General features: G+C 39.2%; 1 protein-coding gene across 2 annotated transcripts in view; it reads left to right on the top strand.

Annotated features, from left to right (window-relative positions):
- Positions 1-15,634, top strand: part of LOC130912490 (kazrin-like) — a 230,061-nt gene that overhangs the window by 155,180 nt on the left and 59,247 nt on the right. For both annotated transcript variants that reach the window (XM_057830614.1, XM_057830615.1), the window contains exon 4: positions 10,005-10,112. In XM_057830614.1, coding sequence (XP_057686597.1) covers positions 10,005-10,112 — 108 coding nt within the window. The remainder of the gene's footprint in view (positions 1-10,004; positions 10,113-15,634) is intronic.

Below are 15,634 nucleotides of genomic sequence, written 5' to 3' on the forward strand. Positions count from 1 at the left end.
ACGTTGCTGGTGTTGAATAAATTTTCTATGGCACGAGCGCGAAGAGGTAAAAATCGCCAAACCTCTTGCGACAAAGCGACAAATGAAGTGCATGTGAAATTTTACTCATGCACGTATACGTGCACACGTAGACCAGCGATGTGATAGATGAAAATGGGAAATTATTCTATTTCTGTCGCTGTCGCCCGGCCGTACAACAAATCAGCAATGGATTTATTAATCCACAAATAACCTGCGAGAACACTGGCCAACCCGTAAATTGCCATGCACATGCCACACTTTGTCAACATTGTGGAGCGTATCATTTTAGCAGCATGCGACCAGCACATACTTTTTGATGCCTCATGGCATGATTTCCGGGACATAAATAAAAAAAGTCGCAGTATGGGAAATTGTTGGCATTTAGAAAAGACCGCAAATTTTGAAATGCCCTCCGCCTTCCGCACACCTGGCCCCCAAGAGGCTCGGGCCTGGGTGCGGCCACACCCTCAACATTTGTCCCTGGCTCCCATCCAGATGTCATTTCTTTCAGATAAGACCTTGCATTTTTAAACATGATAATGTTAGAGCAAACACAGCATTAATTACAACATCATGGCGGCGTAGGAAAAGGATTTGTGTATCTAAATGGCCAGAATCCTGTCCAGATATTTCACCTATGAACAGTGTTGGAAATAACGCTGTTACATAATGGTGTTATTTTTTTCAGTAACGGGGTAATATAACTATTTTTTTCCGCCGTTACAACGCCGTTACCGTTACTGACGGTCAAAAACGGTGCATTACTTACGCTGAATAAATTGAAGAAACTACCAGCCATAGCGAGTCTACTCTCTGTTTATTTGTCATCCAAGACTTGGGGTGCGTTCAGGTTCGAGAATAGCGCACGTGTTTTGTTTTGTGCTTTTTCTTAGCAAAGATATACCACACAGGACGTGCCGGCACTCTATTTCTTTAATAGCTCATATAACTTCAACATTAACACAAACGTATGGCTCTCGGCAGCCCGTGTCTTTAATTCACTCCCGCATCATGTGAGCAAAACAATAATGGCGCCGTGTGTACTTTAAGGTGCCTGGGATAATTCTGTATGAGAATATTACAGCACGTTCTTCTTATGACTCCAGGCTGCTTGTCCCTGCTCATTCAATTAGACAATGCTTTCCAAAGCTTGCTAGTGTTTCTGTGTTTGCTACACCTGAATGCTAGCCTCGTTCCAATCCCCCACTGTCAGCCACCAAGAATGCTGCTTCCATCTTGAGGACGGCAGACGCTTTGAGGATGACGGGAGGAGTAGGGGGACGAGGCTACCTGAATGCACTCTCTGGATAGATGCGATGGAAGTGATTGTGATTGGCTGAGGGTTAGAGTCATGTGTCATGGTAAGCCAATCAGGTCTACTTGACCAGTTGTCTCAGGTTGTGAGAGTTAGATTTAATTTATTAAACTCACTTTATATAGTTTACTGCTGATTGTTATTATATTTTTTACTGTTCATTTTTGTTGCACATCAAGTGTAAGATAAATCTGTTGCTGGTGAGGTGCAATAAATAACACAAGGTTCTATAACACAACTACCTGTCTGCTCTTCTCTATTCAACTGGCTCGAATACTGCTCAGAAAATTTCAAATTCTTTGACATACAACAACTTCTTTTTAAAGTAACGGAAATAGTTACTTTCCCTGTTAACTAGTTACTTTTACTACAGAGTAATTTATTTACTAACTCAGTTACTTTTTGGAAGAATTAGTGAGTAACTATAACTAATTACTTTTTTTAAGTAACGTGTCCAACACTGCCTATAAAAAGGATTAAGCATATCATACAGAGGAAGGTGTGAACAAGGAGGCCCAAGACAGTTGAACAATTAGACACCTCTATTAGACAAGAATATATGAATATAATAAACTTGTCTCCTCGGTCCTCAGATGTTTGCAGACTGTTGTAAGAGGAGTTGTGAAAATGGCCTGTTGACAACATGGAATTTACAGCAAATGTAAATATTTCCCTTTGAAGTATATTTTCTTGGTAAATATTTTGACCTGTTATCTACATTATATCGTGAAAACAGTATTGAAAAATCGACGTCATTGCATTCAGTTTTTATTGACAATTTGTATACTGTCCCAGCTGGAATCCGGTTTGTTACCATTCATTTATTTTAATAACTTAAGGACTTTAAATCAGGGATTCATTTGTGTTTCTAGAAAATGATATCTTTAGTGGATATAATGAAGTAGTTTTTTTTTTTTTTTTTTTTTTTTTACATCTGGTCACCATCACTCTCCGTTTGAATACATAGTTGATGCCAGGGGGAAAAAGTGTATGCATCATACCTACAATATCAGCTGAGCTTTTGAATGCATGATTAACACACGTTTAATTTCCAAGGGTACTTTGATTTAAGGAACAGGCATGGTATCTAAGATTTTCACAGGGCCCAATCAAAAACCTGTCCCATGGACAAAAGGATATTTAGAGTTGTGATAGAATGGTGCTATTATTTTTTGAAGAGAGTGACCGTTAAAGGGCATTTGCACTGTTGCAATACCCTTCCGAACATTACTTCATCCCCCTCCAATTTATGCATTATTCTTCCTCATTTCAATATAATATGAATTTAGATAAAAGGCAGTTGGCAGCAAATGTTAACTACCAGACACCAGCCTCAGTCACATTACAGGACCATTATTATGTGCTGTATATTTAGAGAGACCCTTAAATTGGGGTCTCCAAGCAGGTGGGTGTGATTAATGCATTCATTCGCTTGCTTTATCTCAAGTCCGGCAGCCTGTGGTCTCGAGGAAGTCGGTGCAATTAAACGCACATGGAAGGCGTAAGAAAAGCGGTGTCTATCTGCAGATTGCAGACCGACTTGAAGAACACAGGCAGCTCAGTGAAGGGCCTAGCAATAGTGCCTATTCAGCCCTTAATCACCTCCACTAGTCATTAGAGCCTTTTTTGTTCCACCCGTCATTTTCTTCAGCAGATAAAGTTTGCCTGGCATGGTAGCGAGAAACCATCAGGGAACACCATTTTAAAAAAATGTCACAGAGGAAATGAGGAAGGAGGAGAGGTGATGGAGTCAGAGAGGATTTAATGGGACAGAGAGACTATGAGTACTGTAATAATTCATTTCAATCATTCCCTTTCGGAGCATAAAATGGTTGACATTTTATCATAGAATCATGTCAAGTTCAGCTCAATGCAGTCATAACGACTTGATTTACCTTTAAATTAATGTTTAAGTTTGAACTCTGAGTATGGCGCACTGGGAACTTATGCAGTAACTTCAATATAATGTAAAGGCCCTGCTTAATTCAATAATTGAATTTAGTGATGCACGATAATACATTTTTTAACCGATACAGATAACCGATAATTTCCTCCTCATTCCAACCGATAACCGATAATGTCAAGCCGATAATTCTATTAAAAGATTTATGTAAAATTTTAAAGTATACACAAAAGATATTACTGTGCAAAAATATAATTTATTGCTCTTTTTTTTCAACATAAAATATGAACAAGTCGTCAATTCAAACATCTAAATAATGACAGATTGTCTGACATTGTGTAATGGTAAACCTTTGGCAACAATTACTTACAGAGTAAATACCTAAGTTGCACAAAAATGCCTTTAAAAGTAAGCCATTCCTAACATATATAACATTAATACACTGCAAAACACATCTCCTTAAAACTAGTCAGTTTTAAGTGTAAATCTATTGGCAATAAGTGAAATTATCTGCCATCGCTTCAAGTGTATTTCTCTCAGATTTCTTGGAAGAAAAATAGCTAGCTGAAAATAATCTTAACAGTCTTGTTTTAAGCAATACATTATTATACTTAATCCTAAAAAAAACAAAAACTTGGAAGAAGGAAAGATTTTGAATAATATTTGTGGCTACAGAATATTGATTTAAGAATTTGATTATCTACTGTCACTGTAATTGAGCAGAGAAATAAGTTAAATAATTTGAAAAGTGATTGCTAATGTTTTATGCTTTGTTGCACACTGTGAAAATGATTAACTCAAAAGAGCGAGATGTCATGTACCCATTCTGCAGCGCTTTGTTTACATTTGCTTTACAGCAGCTAAACTGCTAGACGGCAGTTCTATTTGGACGGAGTTGGAGCTCGCATCCGCGTGCGTGTTGTTTTGTGCCTGAGTTTTGTTAAGCCGAAAATAAAGGCAGTACAAAGTCATCTTACCGCTCGTCATTTTACATACTGAATGCATTATTGACTGGCTGACTTCGTTTTCTCCATGTTTAAATTATCATCTAACCACTGTGCCGTCATGATAGGCTTGCTTACTGGACATCACTTTTTCATGAAGAATGGTGGTCATATAAACTGCATTATTTTTTTATCCAGGGCTTTGGTTCTCGGGTCATTTAGGTTAATAAAAAAAAACGTGTCTGGACTCGGCGGCGGCGGCAGCTACATTCGTACTGGATAATCCGTCCGCTCCGGCCGGGTCGCCGCGGCGTATTCAGGTCCTGGCTCTGCTCACATGCCGTGGGGGAACCCTCGAGAAACCGGGGTGTTCACCGGAGGTCCCGAGGCCGGGGAACCGGGCTCGGCCCGCCCCGCCCTGCCGGACCGGCCAGAGCGGCGGGCTCCGTCAGAAGACGGCTACTTGCCGACTATCGGTCTCCAGTCGTGCCGGTGTTTGGCCTTAGATGCGAACTTACCACCCGCCTTGGGCTGCATTACCAAACAGCCCGACTCTGTATCGTCACAAGCCCTGTAGTTTAACTTAGTGTTTACAATAGCTTTAGCATTCCCGCTAGCAGCAGCCTCGTATTCGTTCCAAAAATCTTTGTGATGCAGTTTTAAATGGCTGCTGGATTAGTGGTTTTGAATTAGGACGCTTTCTTTCGGCCTCGTGGAACTTCTACGGTACATGTTTCGCAGATGGCGAGAGCGTCGTTTTTTTAGTAACAGCCGCCATAATATTCAACTACTTCTTGTCGTGTAACTCCGTCTCCTCAACCCCTGCTCCCTCAGGGGCTTCAGAGAGGGGAGGTGTTGAGGAGGCGGCGTGCTGAATTCTTCGGTTGCGCACATTTGAAGGCTAAATCAAGTGTATAATTATCGGATTGCATTATCGGTTGAATTTTTTTATTATCTGGATTATCTGTGTGACGTCATAATTGCCATTATCGGCCGATAATTATCGGTGACCGATATTATCGTGTATCTTTAATTGAATTGGACATAATAGTCCACCTGCTTCTCTCGGTACAGTGTCATTGATCATTTAGAAGCTGTTTATATCATAACGGGAAATGGTAACTGAGGGAGTGAATTCATTACCAATGGTCTAAGGCAGAGGTTGTGCTAGACATTTTCGTTGTCTGTCATTTTGACTGACAGGGTCATAATAATCCGGTCATAATCTATTTTTACCCGTCACTTAAATTTTTAAAATGATAATGATGAAATATTCAATAGTATTTAGTTTTCATTCATTTTTAATTAATATTGTAACGCTTGCTTGGCGGCGAAAAATTAGACACAGAAGTCGTGGTATTTTTCTCCCTCTTTTTACTCTGCTTACCGCCAACAACACCAACAAAACATCAACTCCGCCCCCAAAGAAAAAGAGGCAACTATATAGACCCCAATCACCAACGTCACACAATGATCTTAATTGTGGTTGTCAGCCCAAAATCTTCTAAATATATATTAAATGCATCTTACCAGATATAAAATGACTACTACATAGTCTGTGGTGATCGTTTGGTGCCCAGATTTGTTGTCGAATTACAGCAGTCCATCTCGCTCTCCTCTTCTGGTCTCTCAGAATACTGTAGAACTTCAAGTCTCTCCGTCTATCTTCTCTGTTACTGCAACCAACCGCCACACACGCCTTCACCATTTTGATTACTAATGTTAACGAGCAGAAAAACTCGCGGTAATAGGAGGCATGAAAATATTCGGTTAACGCGACCGCTGGTCTAAGGTAATGTCACTTTTGCAGTGGTATTTTAAAATATACACATATTTTTAAAAAGTTGATGAAAATTAAAAAACACATACAGGTTTTTGTCTTGCCACCATATGTATCGGATATCAGTGATTGGAGTTTTGATGGATAATGATGTTGTAACACTGTTGACAAATTGGCAGGATAAAAGCTGAAACAAGTAACTTAAAGGGGCTATGAAATACTGTTTTAAACTCCCCCCACCCCGTGAGCTCCACACCCCGTGCACATGTATTCACTGCTTAAGAGGCACTTCCGCTGGCTTTATTTTCTGATTCTAGCTCAAGGTTGTTTTTTTTCCCACGCCACCTCAACATCGCAACGCACTTTGCCGTCTAGCAGGTCGAGAGGTTCTTCTTTCTCTTTGCTCGCAGGATCCAGCCTTCTATGACATAGTACATCAGCATTGGCAGCACCAAAATGTACCATATGTACGTTGAGAAACAAATCTGTTTTCACATCATATGAGCAGCTGAACCAATCACTTAAAGCTGAACATAAAGCAAGGCTGTTATTTGTTGCCTGATAAAGTCCATTATCGCAAGCGTAATGACTAATTGTGCGATAAGGGCAGTACCGCCCCTTGACCTTATGCTTTCTCCCCCAGACGCATTGGCTTGTAATTACTGCATATAGTTCAACAACTAATGGCTGCCTAAAAGCTAGAAAGTGGATACTAATGGTGGTGAGATGAGGAAGATCAAAGGGGTTGATGATGTTTTAGGGTTGCAGAATGCTAGGGAATAAATTAGTACGTTATCAATATTAAAACATTACCTCATCGCCATACAGCAAAACATTTAGGATTCAACTGAAAGCTTCCTCCCTATTGCTAAAGCCTTCAGTGGTTATTGCATATTCAGTATGTTTTTATTTTACTATAAGAATGCTCTTGCACATTTGTATTTCAATGAACAACAAATGCTGACTGCACTCACTGTAGCTTTGTGGACACTTAAGGGAGATGGCCTGCAGCAATGCATTTGTTATGCTATCACGATATGCCACTGGTGGTTACCAAAAACTATATTAAAATCACTGAACCTCATCAGAAGCAAATTAAACTCAAAGTCATAAAAATGCTAATATGTTTGTGAGTGTGCTGAGTTTAGGCTGTTTTCCATGATGTTCCATTCATGGCCTCCAGTAAATGCTGAGTAAGCTTCTTGTGGGACAGCATAAAATATGGAGAGAGACGTGTATTCAGAGTATATACTCAGTATATACAGTATTACTAATGTGTGATGCATAGTCCAAAATCCCCCATTTGACTACAATCTTGGTTTGAGATCTCATGCACAACGTTGATTTTTATTGGATTCCCCCTTGTATACATCGTAGGCATGTGCTGGTATGAGATTTTGACGGTATGATAACCTTAAGTAAAAATAGTTTCACGGTATTGCAATTATAGCTCAAAAATGTTGTTGGTTTTTTTTTAGATGTACGGGTACATTTTTTTTTCCCATTGAACAGGATTTTTTTTTTTTTTTTTTTACAACATATTTGCAAATTGGAACATCAACAAGAATATCATGTTAAAATAAATACATAAAATTACAAAAAAATAATAACTGAAATATTTTAAATAAAATTGAAATAAATAAAATTTAGGGACTATAACCACAGCCACAACTCAAGTTGCTAAACATTAGAACAAAAATAATTATTTTCCATAAAAAAGTAAAAACACTTCTAAATAAAATTTAATATGATAATAATAATTTAATATATATACAGTATATGATATATTGCAGGCACTTCACTGACTTTAAAGCTCCATCTCAACATTTTTAGAGATTTTCTCATTTTCTACATATTTCTCTCTTCATCCACGTTATGCTGCACGAATGTGAGGATGCTCACCTTTTCTGGGTTATTACACCACTACTAAATATTAATTAGTTGAATATTAATGGAGAGTGAGAGCAAGAGGGGCCGTTTACATGGTGACTCTCTGAGAATACGAACAATTTCAAATTTGCATTTGCATTTGCATTTGCGTCTCCATTTGAACAATGTTGCAATTCAGCATGAAAACGATGTAGTACTCATGCCAAGCCCTAGGGGGCAGTGCAGATTTACTGGGCGACAGAGAATGATGCACTTTGACCCCAACAAACTCCCTCAGCCCGGAAAAAAATATGCCTGCCCATTCGAAGCAATGTCATTTTTCTTTTGTTCAAAAAGGCACAAAAATTGAAACGTTCAACATATTTAATTTAAAAATATTATTAAAACAGTAAATTAAAGCTGACATTCCGCCATATTTGCTGTTTTTAATGTTTAGTAGCAGCGCTGCGCACGCCCAATGTGACGTGTACGAGTGCTGATGTTAACAGCGCGGTCTCGCGCGGCAGGAGCCTTTGATATGCATGCCGAGGAAGCCCCCCTCAACCCCCCGCAATTGGATTCTTTCACTTTGGAGGCCGGATTCACAATTTTTCGTTTTCGCCTTCCGTCTTCGCCGGCACCATATGCACGCGAGGCGAGTCCGCAACTCAGTCATTGCGTGTATGTTTTGCAGAGTCGCCATGTAAACTGCCCCCAAGAGCAGAGCGCGTGTGTATGAGTCGTATCATTATTTACACATTATACACACACACACACCCAAGTCGCCAAAAGAGCAAAAAAACATTAAGGGCTGTATTTTGAAAATGTTACTTTGAACAAATGTTTACAATGGTGGACGACTTGACAAAAGCACTCTTATATTGAGGTTACTAGTTACCTGTCTTGGCTTGCTAACTCGCCACGTTAACATCCACGTTAACAAGCTCACATCAAAGTATTTCTTTTACCGTTGCTAGACACACGAAACATGCTGGAGTGAACTCTCGTAGTTGGTGGGAAACGTTCATGACAGCCTTTACTGACCTTAAATTTTGTATAAAGTGACAGATGATGGTCACGTAAATGTGAAATCATGTTGGAGGTGTTGCCTGCACGTCGGCTGTCCTTTCTCCTCTAAGCCGTGGCCGTCTGTTTCTTTTCGGTAGCCGAAATACTCCCATACTAGACTATTTTGAGAGGATTTTGAAAAAGCTCAGGTGTAGTTTTGACAGCAACAGCAGTGTCACCGACAGAGCAAAAACCAGAGGGGAAGGGGTGAGCGCTGCTGCTCCCAAAAATTACTTTTTGTATTTTTGGGACTTAAAAAAAATAGCTAATACCGTACTACAGTATGACGGAAATTTTTTGTGGTTTTTGAACCGTGACGTTTTTTATACCACGATAAACCTTAAAACCGGTAACTGGCACATGCTTAATACTTTGTTTATCAACAAGAGGCGATTGCCCTACAGGTGTAAGGAAAACTCAGCTTCCCCCTAAAATGTTGGAAAAATAAGTGATATATTCTTCTGTTGTGTGTACATGTCATTTACTAAATATTAACTACAACACTCTCAACTTTTGTTCAGAATCAGCTTCTTATTACTGGTTGCAAAGCGGCTTTCTTTTAATTTATTCGCACAGCTTCACAGTGCTTTAAACTGTGTGTGCGTTGAGCATCCACAAAATTCAGAGTGCATTGTTCCACTGCAGCAAAACACGATGAGTAATTGATCAAATGCTTGGCTTGTCCCGCCCGTTGGATGCTCAGCGTCTCTGGGGGTCTATGGGCAGTGGGCGGGGCTCAACTGGCCCGGACACTCAGGTTCTCGACGGGTTGATTGGATGATCTGTCCGAGGCTGAACCCTCCTGAACGGAGGGGTTTTTCAATTTTCATTTCGTTGTTCTGAGTTGAACCAGAGACTTTCCTAATCATCCTAGCAACTCCTTCTTTGTTAAAAACGTCTAATGAAAAATTCTATTCAAGCTTCTGTTTCTGTTGTTTTTTTTTCTTTTGTAGCTGCTTGTATTTGGAGACTGACTTTTGTCAGTGTACAGCCCCTCTACAGTGGCAAAGTATTCACAGAAAGACACGCTCTGAGCTTCCCCTTCCTGAAAGACCAGCATCCACCACCGGTATCAACAAAGTATTTTATTTGTATTTATTGCAGATAGTTCTCCACATGCGAAGCAGAAGACACCCTCCACTGACCTGTGCTACGTGAGTGAAATCAGCAGTCTAATGGACTTCAACTCTCCCGATGCCTCCCTAGACAAAGGTAATACTTGCATATGTCTGACCCGATATCAAATTAGGTGTGCAGGTAAGCTGTGGAAGAGTTACCAAGTAAAATATGAGACGTTTGGGATGAAATGCATCAGAGGGAAAGTTGTGAACAAGATTACTTTAAAGTCATCGGTGCATTTATGTATACAGAAAATAAACTGTGAAAATAAGCTCTAACATTCTAGGTAATAAAAGAGAGGGAAATGCACATGGATTTTCTAAAACACCTGCACCACAGAAGCCCCCTGAGCCACAAAGAGTGCACTCTACTCCCGTTTCCATGCATTAGTAATCGCTTCTCCAATATCTTATAGATAATGGCTTGGTTTATGTGACTCTTACCTTGTAATTATGAACCATTGCAATGGCAAGAGAAAGTATATTGTATTTGATGTTCATGGTTATCTGCAGTGTCTCCTCTACGCTTGTATACCTAAATTTTGATCTTCTCTGTGGATTTTAGCGGCGTTGTGGTGTCAAAATCAGGTTAGTTAAATTACTTGTGCTTAAAATCCTCAATTATTGAAGGCACCCCCTGGCTGATTGTGTTTTTAAATAGTTGCACTAAATAGGCACCGAACCCTTGACCTGTACCGTATTTTTCGGAATACAAGTCGCACCTGAGTAAAGGTCACGCCAGGCATAAAATGCCCAATGAAGAGAAAAAAAAATATTTAAGTCGCACCGGAGTATAAGTCGCATTTTTGGGGGAAATTTACTTGATAAAATTCAACACATAGAACAGATATGTCATCTTGAAAGGCAATTTAATATAAAAGTACATTAGAGAACAACATTCTGAATAAATGTACAGTGTACAGTGCATAAACAATGACATGCGAATATACTGTCCTCACCAGGACGCTACGGCTCGGTCCTGGCTATACAGCGAAGTCCCAAATGACGATGCTGGACGTCCGTATATATTGCTGAATCAATTTGGTCCTCGATACCATACAGGTTCGCATCAACGTAAATAAATGATAATTAGGTGCTATTACTGCAATGACATAAACGGTTAGCATGCGTTCGCTAGCATTATCACATTGTTCAAACAACCACACAACTGGCTCTAAGTGTCCGATCACGGGTGGAAAACACACAACAACAACAGAAAAGATGATGCACACAGCCATTGCCTCTGTAGAGATATTTTAAAAGCATAAACAATGAACGTAGGTTCGCAGCCGTGTTTCTGTCTCACAAACTCGCCCACTCACTCAGAGCTACATAGCTGTCCGTCTTCTTCTGGCGTGTGAGCGCTCTTCTTTACGTAAACAAGTGCGAGTGCGCCCCCACGTGGGCGTGAAAGCGCCACAAACTAAAAGCATGCATTTCAATATAAAAAAAGTCAATAATACAATTGAACACACATTGCCAAAGGCAGAACGCGAACATGGCCATAGCTATTAAGAATTATTCAGATAACTATAGCATAAAGAACATGTTAACAAGTTTACCAAACAATCAGTGTCACTCCAAAAAACCAAAATAACATGTGAAATGATATCATAATGCGTTAATAATTTCACACATAAGTCGCTCCTGAGTATAAGTCGCACCCCCGCCAAACTATGAAAAAAAAAAAAACTGTGACTTATAGTCCGAAAAATACAGTAAATATAAAATTGACTTGTAAACATTTTGGGATAGAAAATAGAAATATTGCAAATTAAGCAAAAATAGTAAATTCTCTTTTGAACTGGTATGTATCTTTTAGCTTCATATCAATTTAAAATGCTTCAAGTTAACATTTAATGCTGACAAACAATACTAATGCATGGGCTTTGCCTGATATAACAAGAGGTGCAGGGTGAGACTGAGGTCATGGGAGAGGATCTATCAGAAATCCTTTTGAGGAAAGTTACATTGTACAAATTATGAAGGTAGCGGGATAAAGGAGTGTGCTGCCATTTACAATACATTTCTTGTTTCAGTTCATGCAGAGACTCAAAAATTGTGGCGACAGAACAACCATCAGAGAAACATTTTCTACTACCAACATAATGAATAATTTTGAAAATATTACTGTATGTACAGATGTTCTTAGTTTAAGGAATTTCTACAGTTCATACAAGCTAGCTCAGCTTACTTGGGACAGGAGCAACTTCATATTACCAACCAAACACAAAAGATGGAGGAACAAAAACACAAATTTTACGTTATCTTCTTTACCGGAATTGTAGAACAATAATAAAAAGGCAGAAATTTGACATCGGTATAAATACTTGTCACCTAACAGAAAAACCTACTGTGTACTCGCACCAGTATATGCACCAGCCACTCCATAAGTAGAAATCAGTTTGTCTCAATGGAAGCATTTACCCTGGTAGATATTGTTCATAGAATTGTGTGGGGATGGGGGCATATGACTGTACTTAACATTTAAGTAGGGCAATAAATAAGTTACTGAAAGTACAATAGAAACACAAAGGACTTGCCATTTTACTGATTAATTACTAAAGTCAAAGGGCTGTAGGTGAACAGTCACCATTCAGAAGAATATAGTAACAATTTTAGAGCAGTAAAAAACACAAAGAATAGGACAGTGGTAACACCAGACTAATGACAGACAGCTATCGGATAGCAGGATTGGTCATGGGACTGTTGATCATTTGTTGAAGGGAAGTAGCAGTATCAGCCATCAGACAAAAGAAACGGTAGTCTTGGGGAAGTACTGCACAATTACTACTTATAGAAGAGAAGAAACACAAGTCATGGAGATGTCAAAAATTCCACTCACACGGAGGCTGTGACTGAAGCTGTGAGTGAACACCACCAGACACCATAACCAGCACATTACAGTACAGTAGTTAAGAAGCTTTCCATCAACAGGGAAACATGATGAATTGTGCTATTACTGCTTTTCTCCCGGTTATTTTTGCAATTTTAAGATATTGAGTACAAGGCCAAGGCACTTCAGGCCCTTTAGAAACAATTTCTTGCTGACGTTCACACTGTAATCCTTAAACCTTCTAATATTGTTTTAACAGCCTTTTATGAGAAAACTACTCTATATAAAGGATTGATGTCCATCTCATGTTCCACTTGCACTATTAATACAGAATGTGGCCATAACACCAAGCCTCACATTCATCGTCTCAGTCATCCTCAGGAAAATCTAGTTACAGTATTTATCTTGTACCTGTACAATTAAATCTGTGGGTTTAAATCAGTCACCAAAATTTTTAATAGAACAGATTCACTTTCCTCATTGTAATGCATCGGCACAATAGAAACATGAGACTTTTGGGGAAAGTACGGATACAGTGAACAATGAAATGTATTAGGATATCTAGCAGTAAAACTAACTTTTCAGACAGTCATTTGACTTTGGTGCATTTTCATCACTTTGACACCAATGAGATTCAGAAATGCATTCCTCAAATTAGTATTTACTGATACTAGCATCGTAAGGGGCCCCGATACCACACTAAAATGTTGTTATCGGTATCGACGATGACATAAAAAAGAAATTGACACACTATTCCAGGGGTCGCGTTAACCGAATATTTTCCGTCGTTGACCGTTTTTTTAAAACGGTGACGGAAAAAAATGAAGTCCGTCTGTCATTTTGACAGGTTGCAATTCACACCCCAGACCACAGGGCGGCGAGTGAGCATATTAATTAGCTATTATCTCTGTTGATGCATGACGTTGTTGGCCTTACTCGGAAAAATGTCAAGGCAACTGAGTGTCCGAAGTTTCTTCAAAAAGCCCCAAAACGACGATGGTGTTGATAAAAGAAGTGAAAAAAGAGGGACTGATGCAGTGGAGGATGAAGGACAGCCTCTGCAGCAATCCCACTTGAGACATTTGATTATGCACAAGCGGGCACGCAATGGCGTACCGCACGCAGGCTATTTTTAGACCGTGACGTCGCATCGTAAAGCGGAGGTAAAGACGAAGTGGGACATTAGAGACCCACCCTCGCATAGACCCAACGTAAAAAGTGCTACTTTTCTCCGGTACTCTTTCAAAAACGAACATGCCGATCACGCATTGCTTTTTTGGAACTTGTAGAAACGACTCTAGACATTACAACACATGAAGGATGTTTTCTTCATACGTTTCCGGAACCAAAAACACGGGAGGAAAAAATGTGAAGACCGAATCAACTTGCGCGGACTTTAACACCAGTCGGCGAATCCATTCAGTTTTCATATGCAGTAAACATTATGTTGGGTTGGCATGGTCTTTCAGAGGACAAAGAGGTAAGCCATTTTTATATTTTTATTTTTTTAGCGTAACGTTGTGCCGTACTGCTTCTGTCTGACAATGAATGACCTGAAAAGAATTACAATGGTATCTGACTGCCACTGTTACCGTTTCTGTTATATATATATATAAAAAAAAACTTTAGTAAGGGGGAAGTGTAAATAAATTATAGGATTAAGATATGTTATCAATGAAAAAATTACAAGTGTTCGTTGGCTGTCACTGAGTAGCATTTGCGATCGCTACACAAAGCTAACTAAATTACCCTCAAGAACGGTAAGAGACGTAGGACAACCAGAGGATATATAAGAAAGACAGGGCTGATGGTAAAGGATAGCTTGTTGAAACAGGAGAATGTCATTGTCAGTCGCGTCGATAAAAAAGCTAAAGCTATGCTTAGGTCGGCTCGTAGCCTACCTACTGGGGCCACAGTCAGCTGTTTTTGTCACAGCGGAGAAAAAGTTACATATTCATCTGCTTGATGTGTGATGGCACGGTGTGGATTCTCTGTTAAGCTTGTTCGGACAGAATATTAATTAAAAATGAATGAAAACTAAATACTAGTGAATATGTCATTATTATAATTTTAAAAATTTAAGTGACGGGTAAAAATAGATTTTGACCAGATTTTTATGACCCTGTCAGTCAAAATGACAGACAACGAAAAAGTCTAGCGCAACCTCTGCACTATTCCCACTTACCCACACTAATATGGAAGCATGAACATAGCACCTTGTGTAAGTATTAATATTTGTGCCATCAGAAACTGAATCTTAATAACAGACTCTGAATTACCAACCTGAATCTGAAATGCTTAACGTGAATTTGAAATACTGAACCTGAATAGTTTAAATTTAAAGCTGTATCAGAATAACGTAATTTGAAATTGTTTTTAAATAGCTAGGAAAATGAACTGCTTTTCATAAAGTTAAACGTGCGTAAAGCTTTTTCGCTAATTTAATTTTTTGTTGTTGTATTTGTTTCAAGATCACTATAACTCGTCAATGTAGCAAATCTGGGACGTCAGAGTCTAATCTGCAGCTCTGGAGAACATTGCCCCTACCTGATGCGACGAAATACAGATCACACGCCCCCAAGTTCTGTTACCATTTCTTTTACCATTTCGATATTTGTCGTCCATGTGCTCATGAAGAGAATGTGTCACGTGATCAAAAACGAATGTGCTGATTGGCCAAGAGGATATCTTTGTTAGCTGTGAATGATTGCTTGTGTCACAAAAAAAAAAAAAAAAAAAAAAAAACCTGAATTGTTGCTACTTAAATTTGTATTTTTCAA

The sequence above is a fragment of the Corythoichthys intestinalis genome, chromosome 2 (genome assembly GCF_030265065.1).
Source record: "Corythoichthys intestinalis isolate RoL2023-P3 chromosome 2, ASM3026506v1, whole genome shotgun sequence".
In the NCBI taxonomy this organism is placed as follows: domain Eukaryota; kingdom Metazoa; phylum Chordata; class Actinopteri; order Syngnathiformes; family Syngnathidae; genus Corythoichthys; species Corythoichthys intestinalis.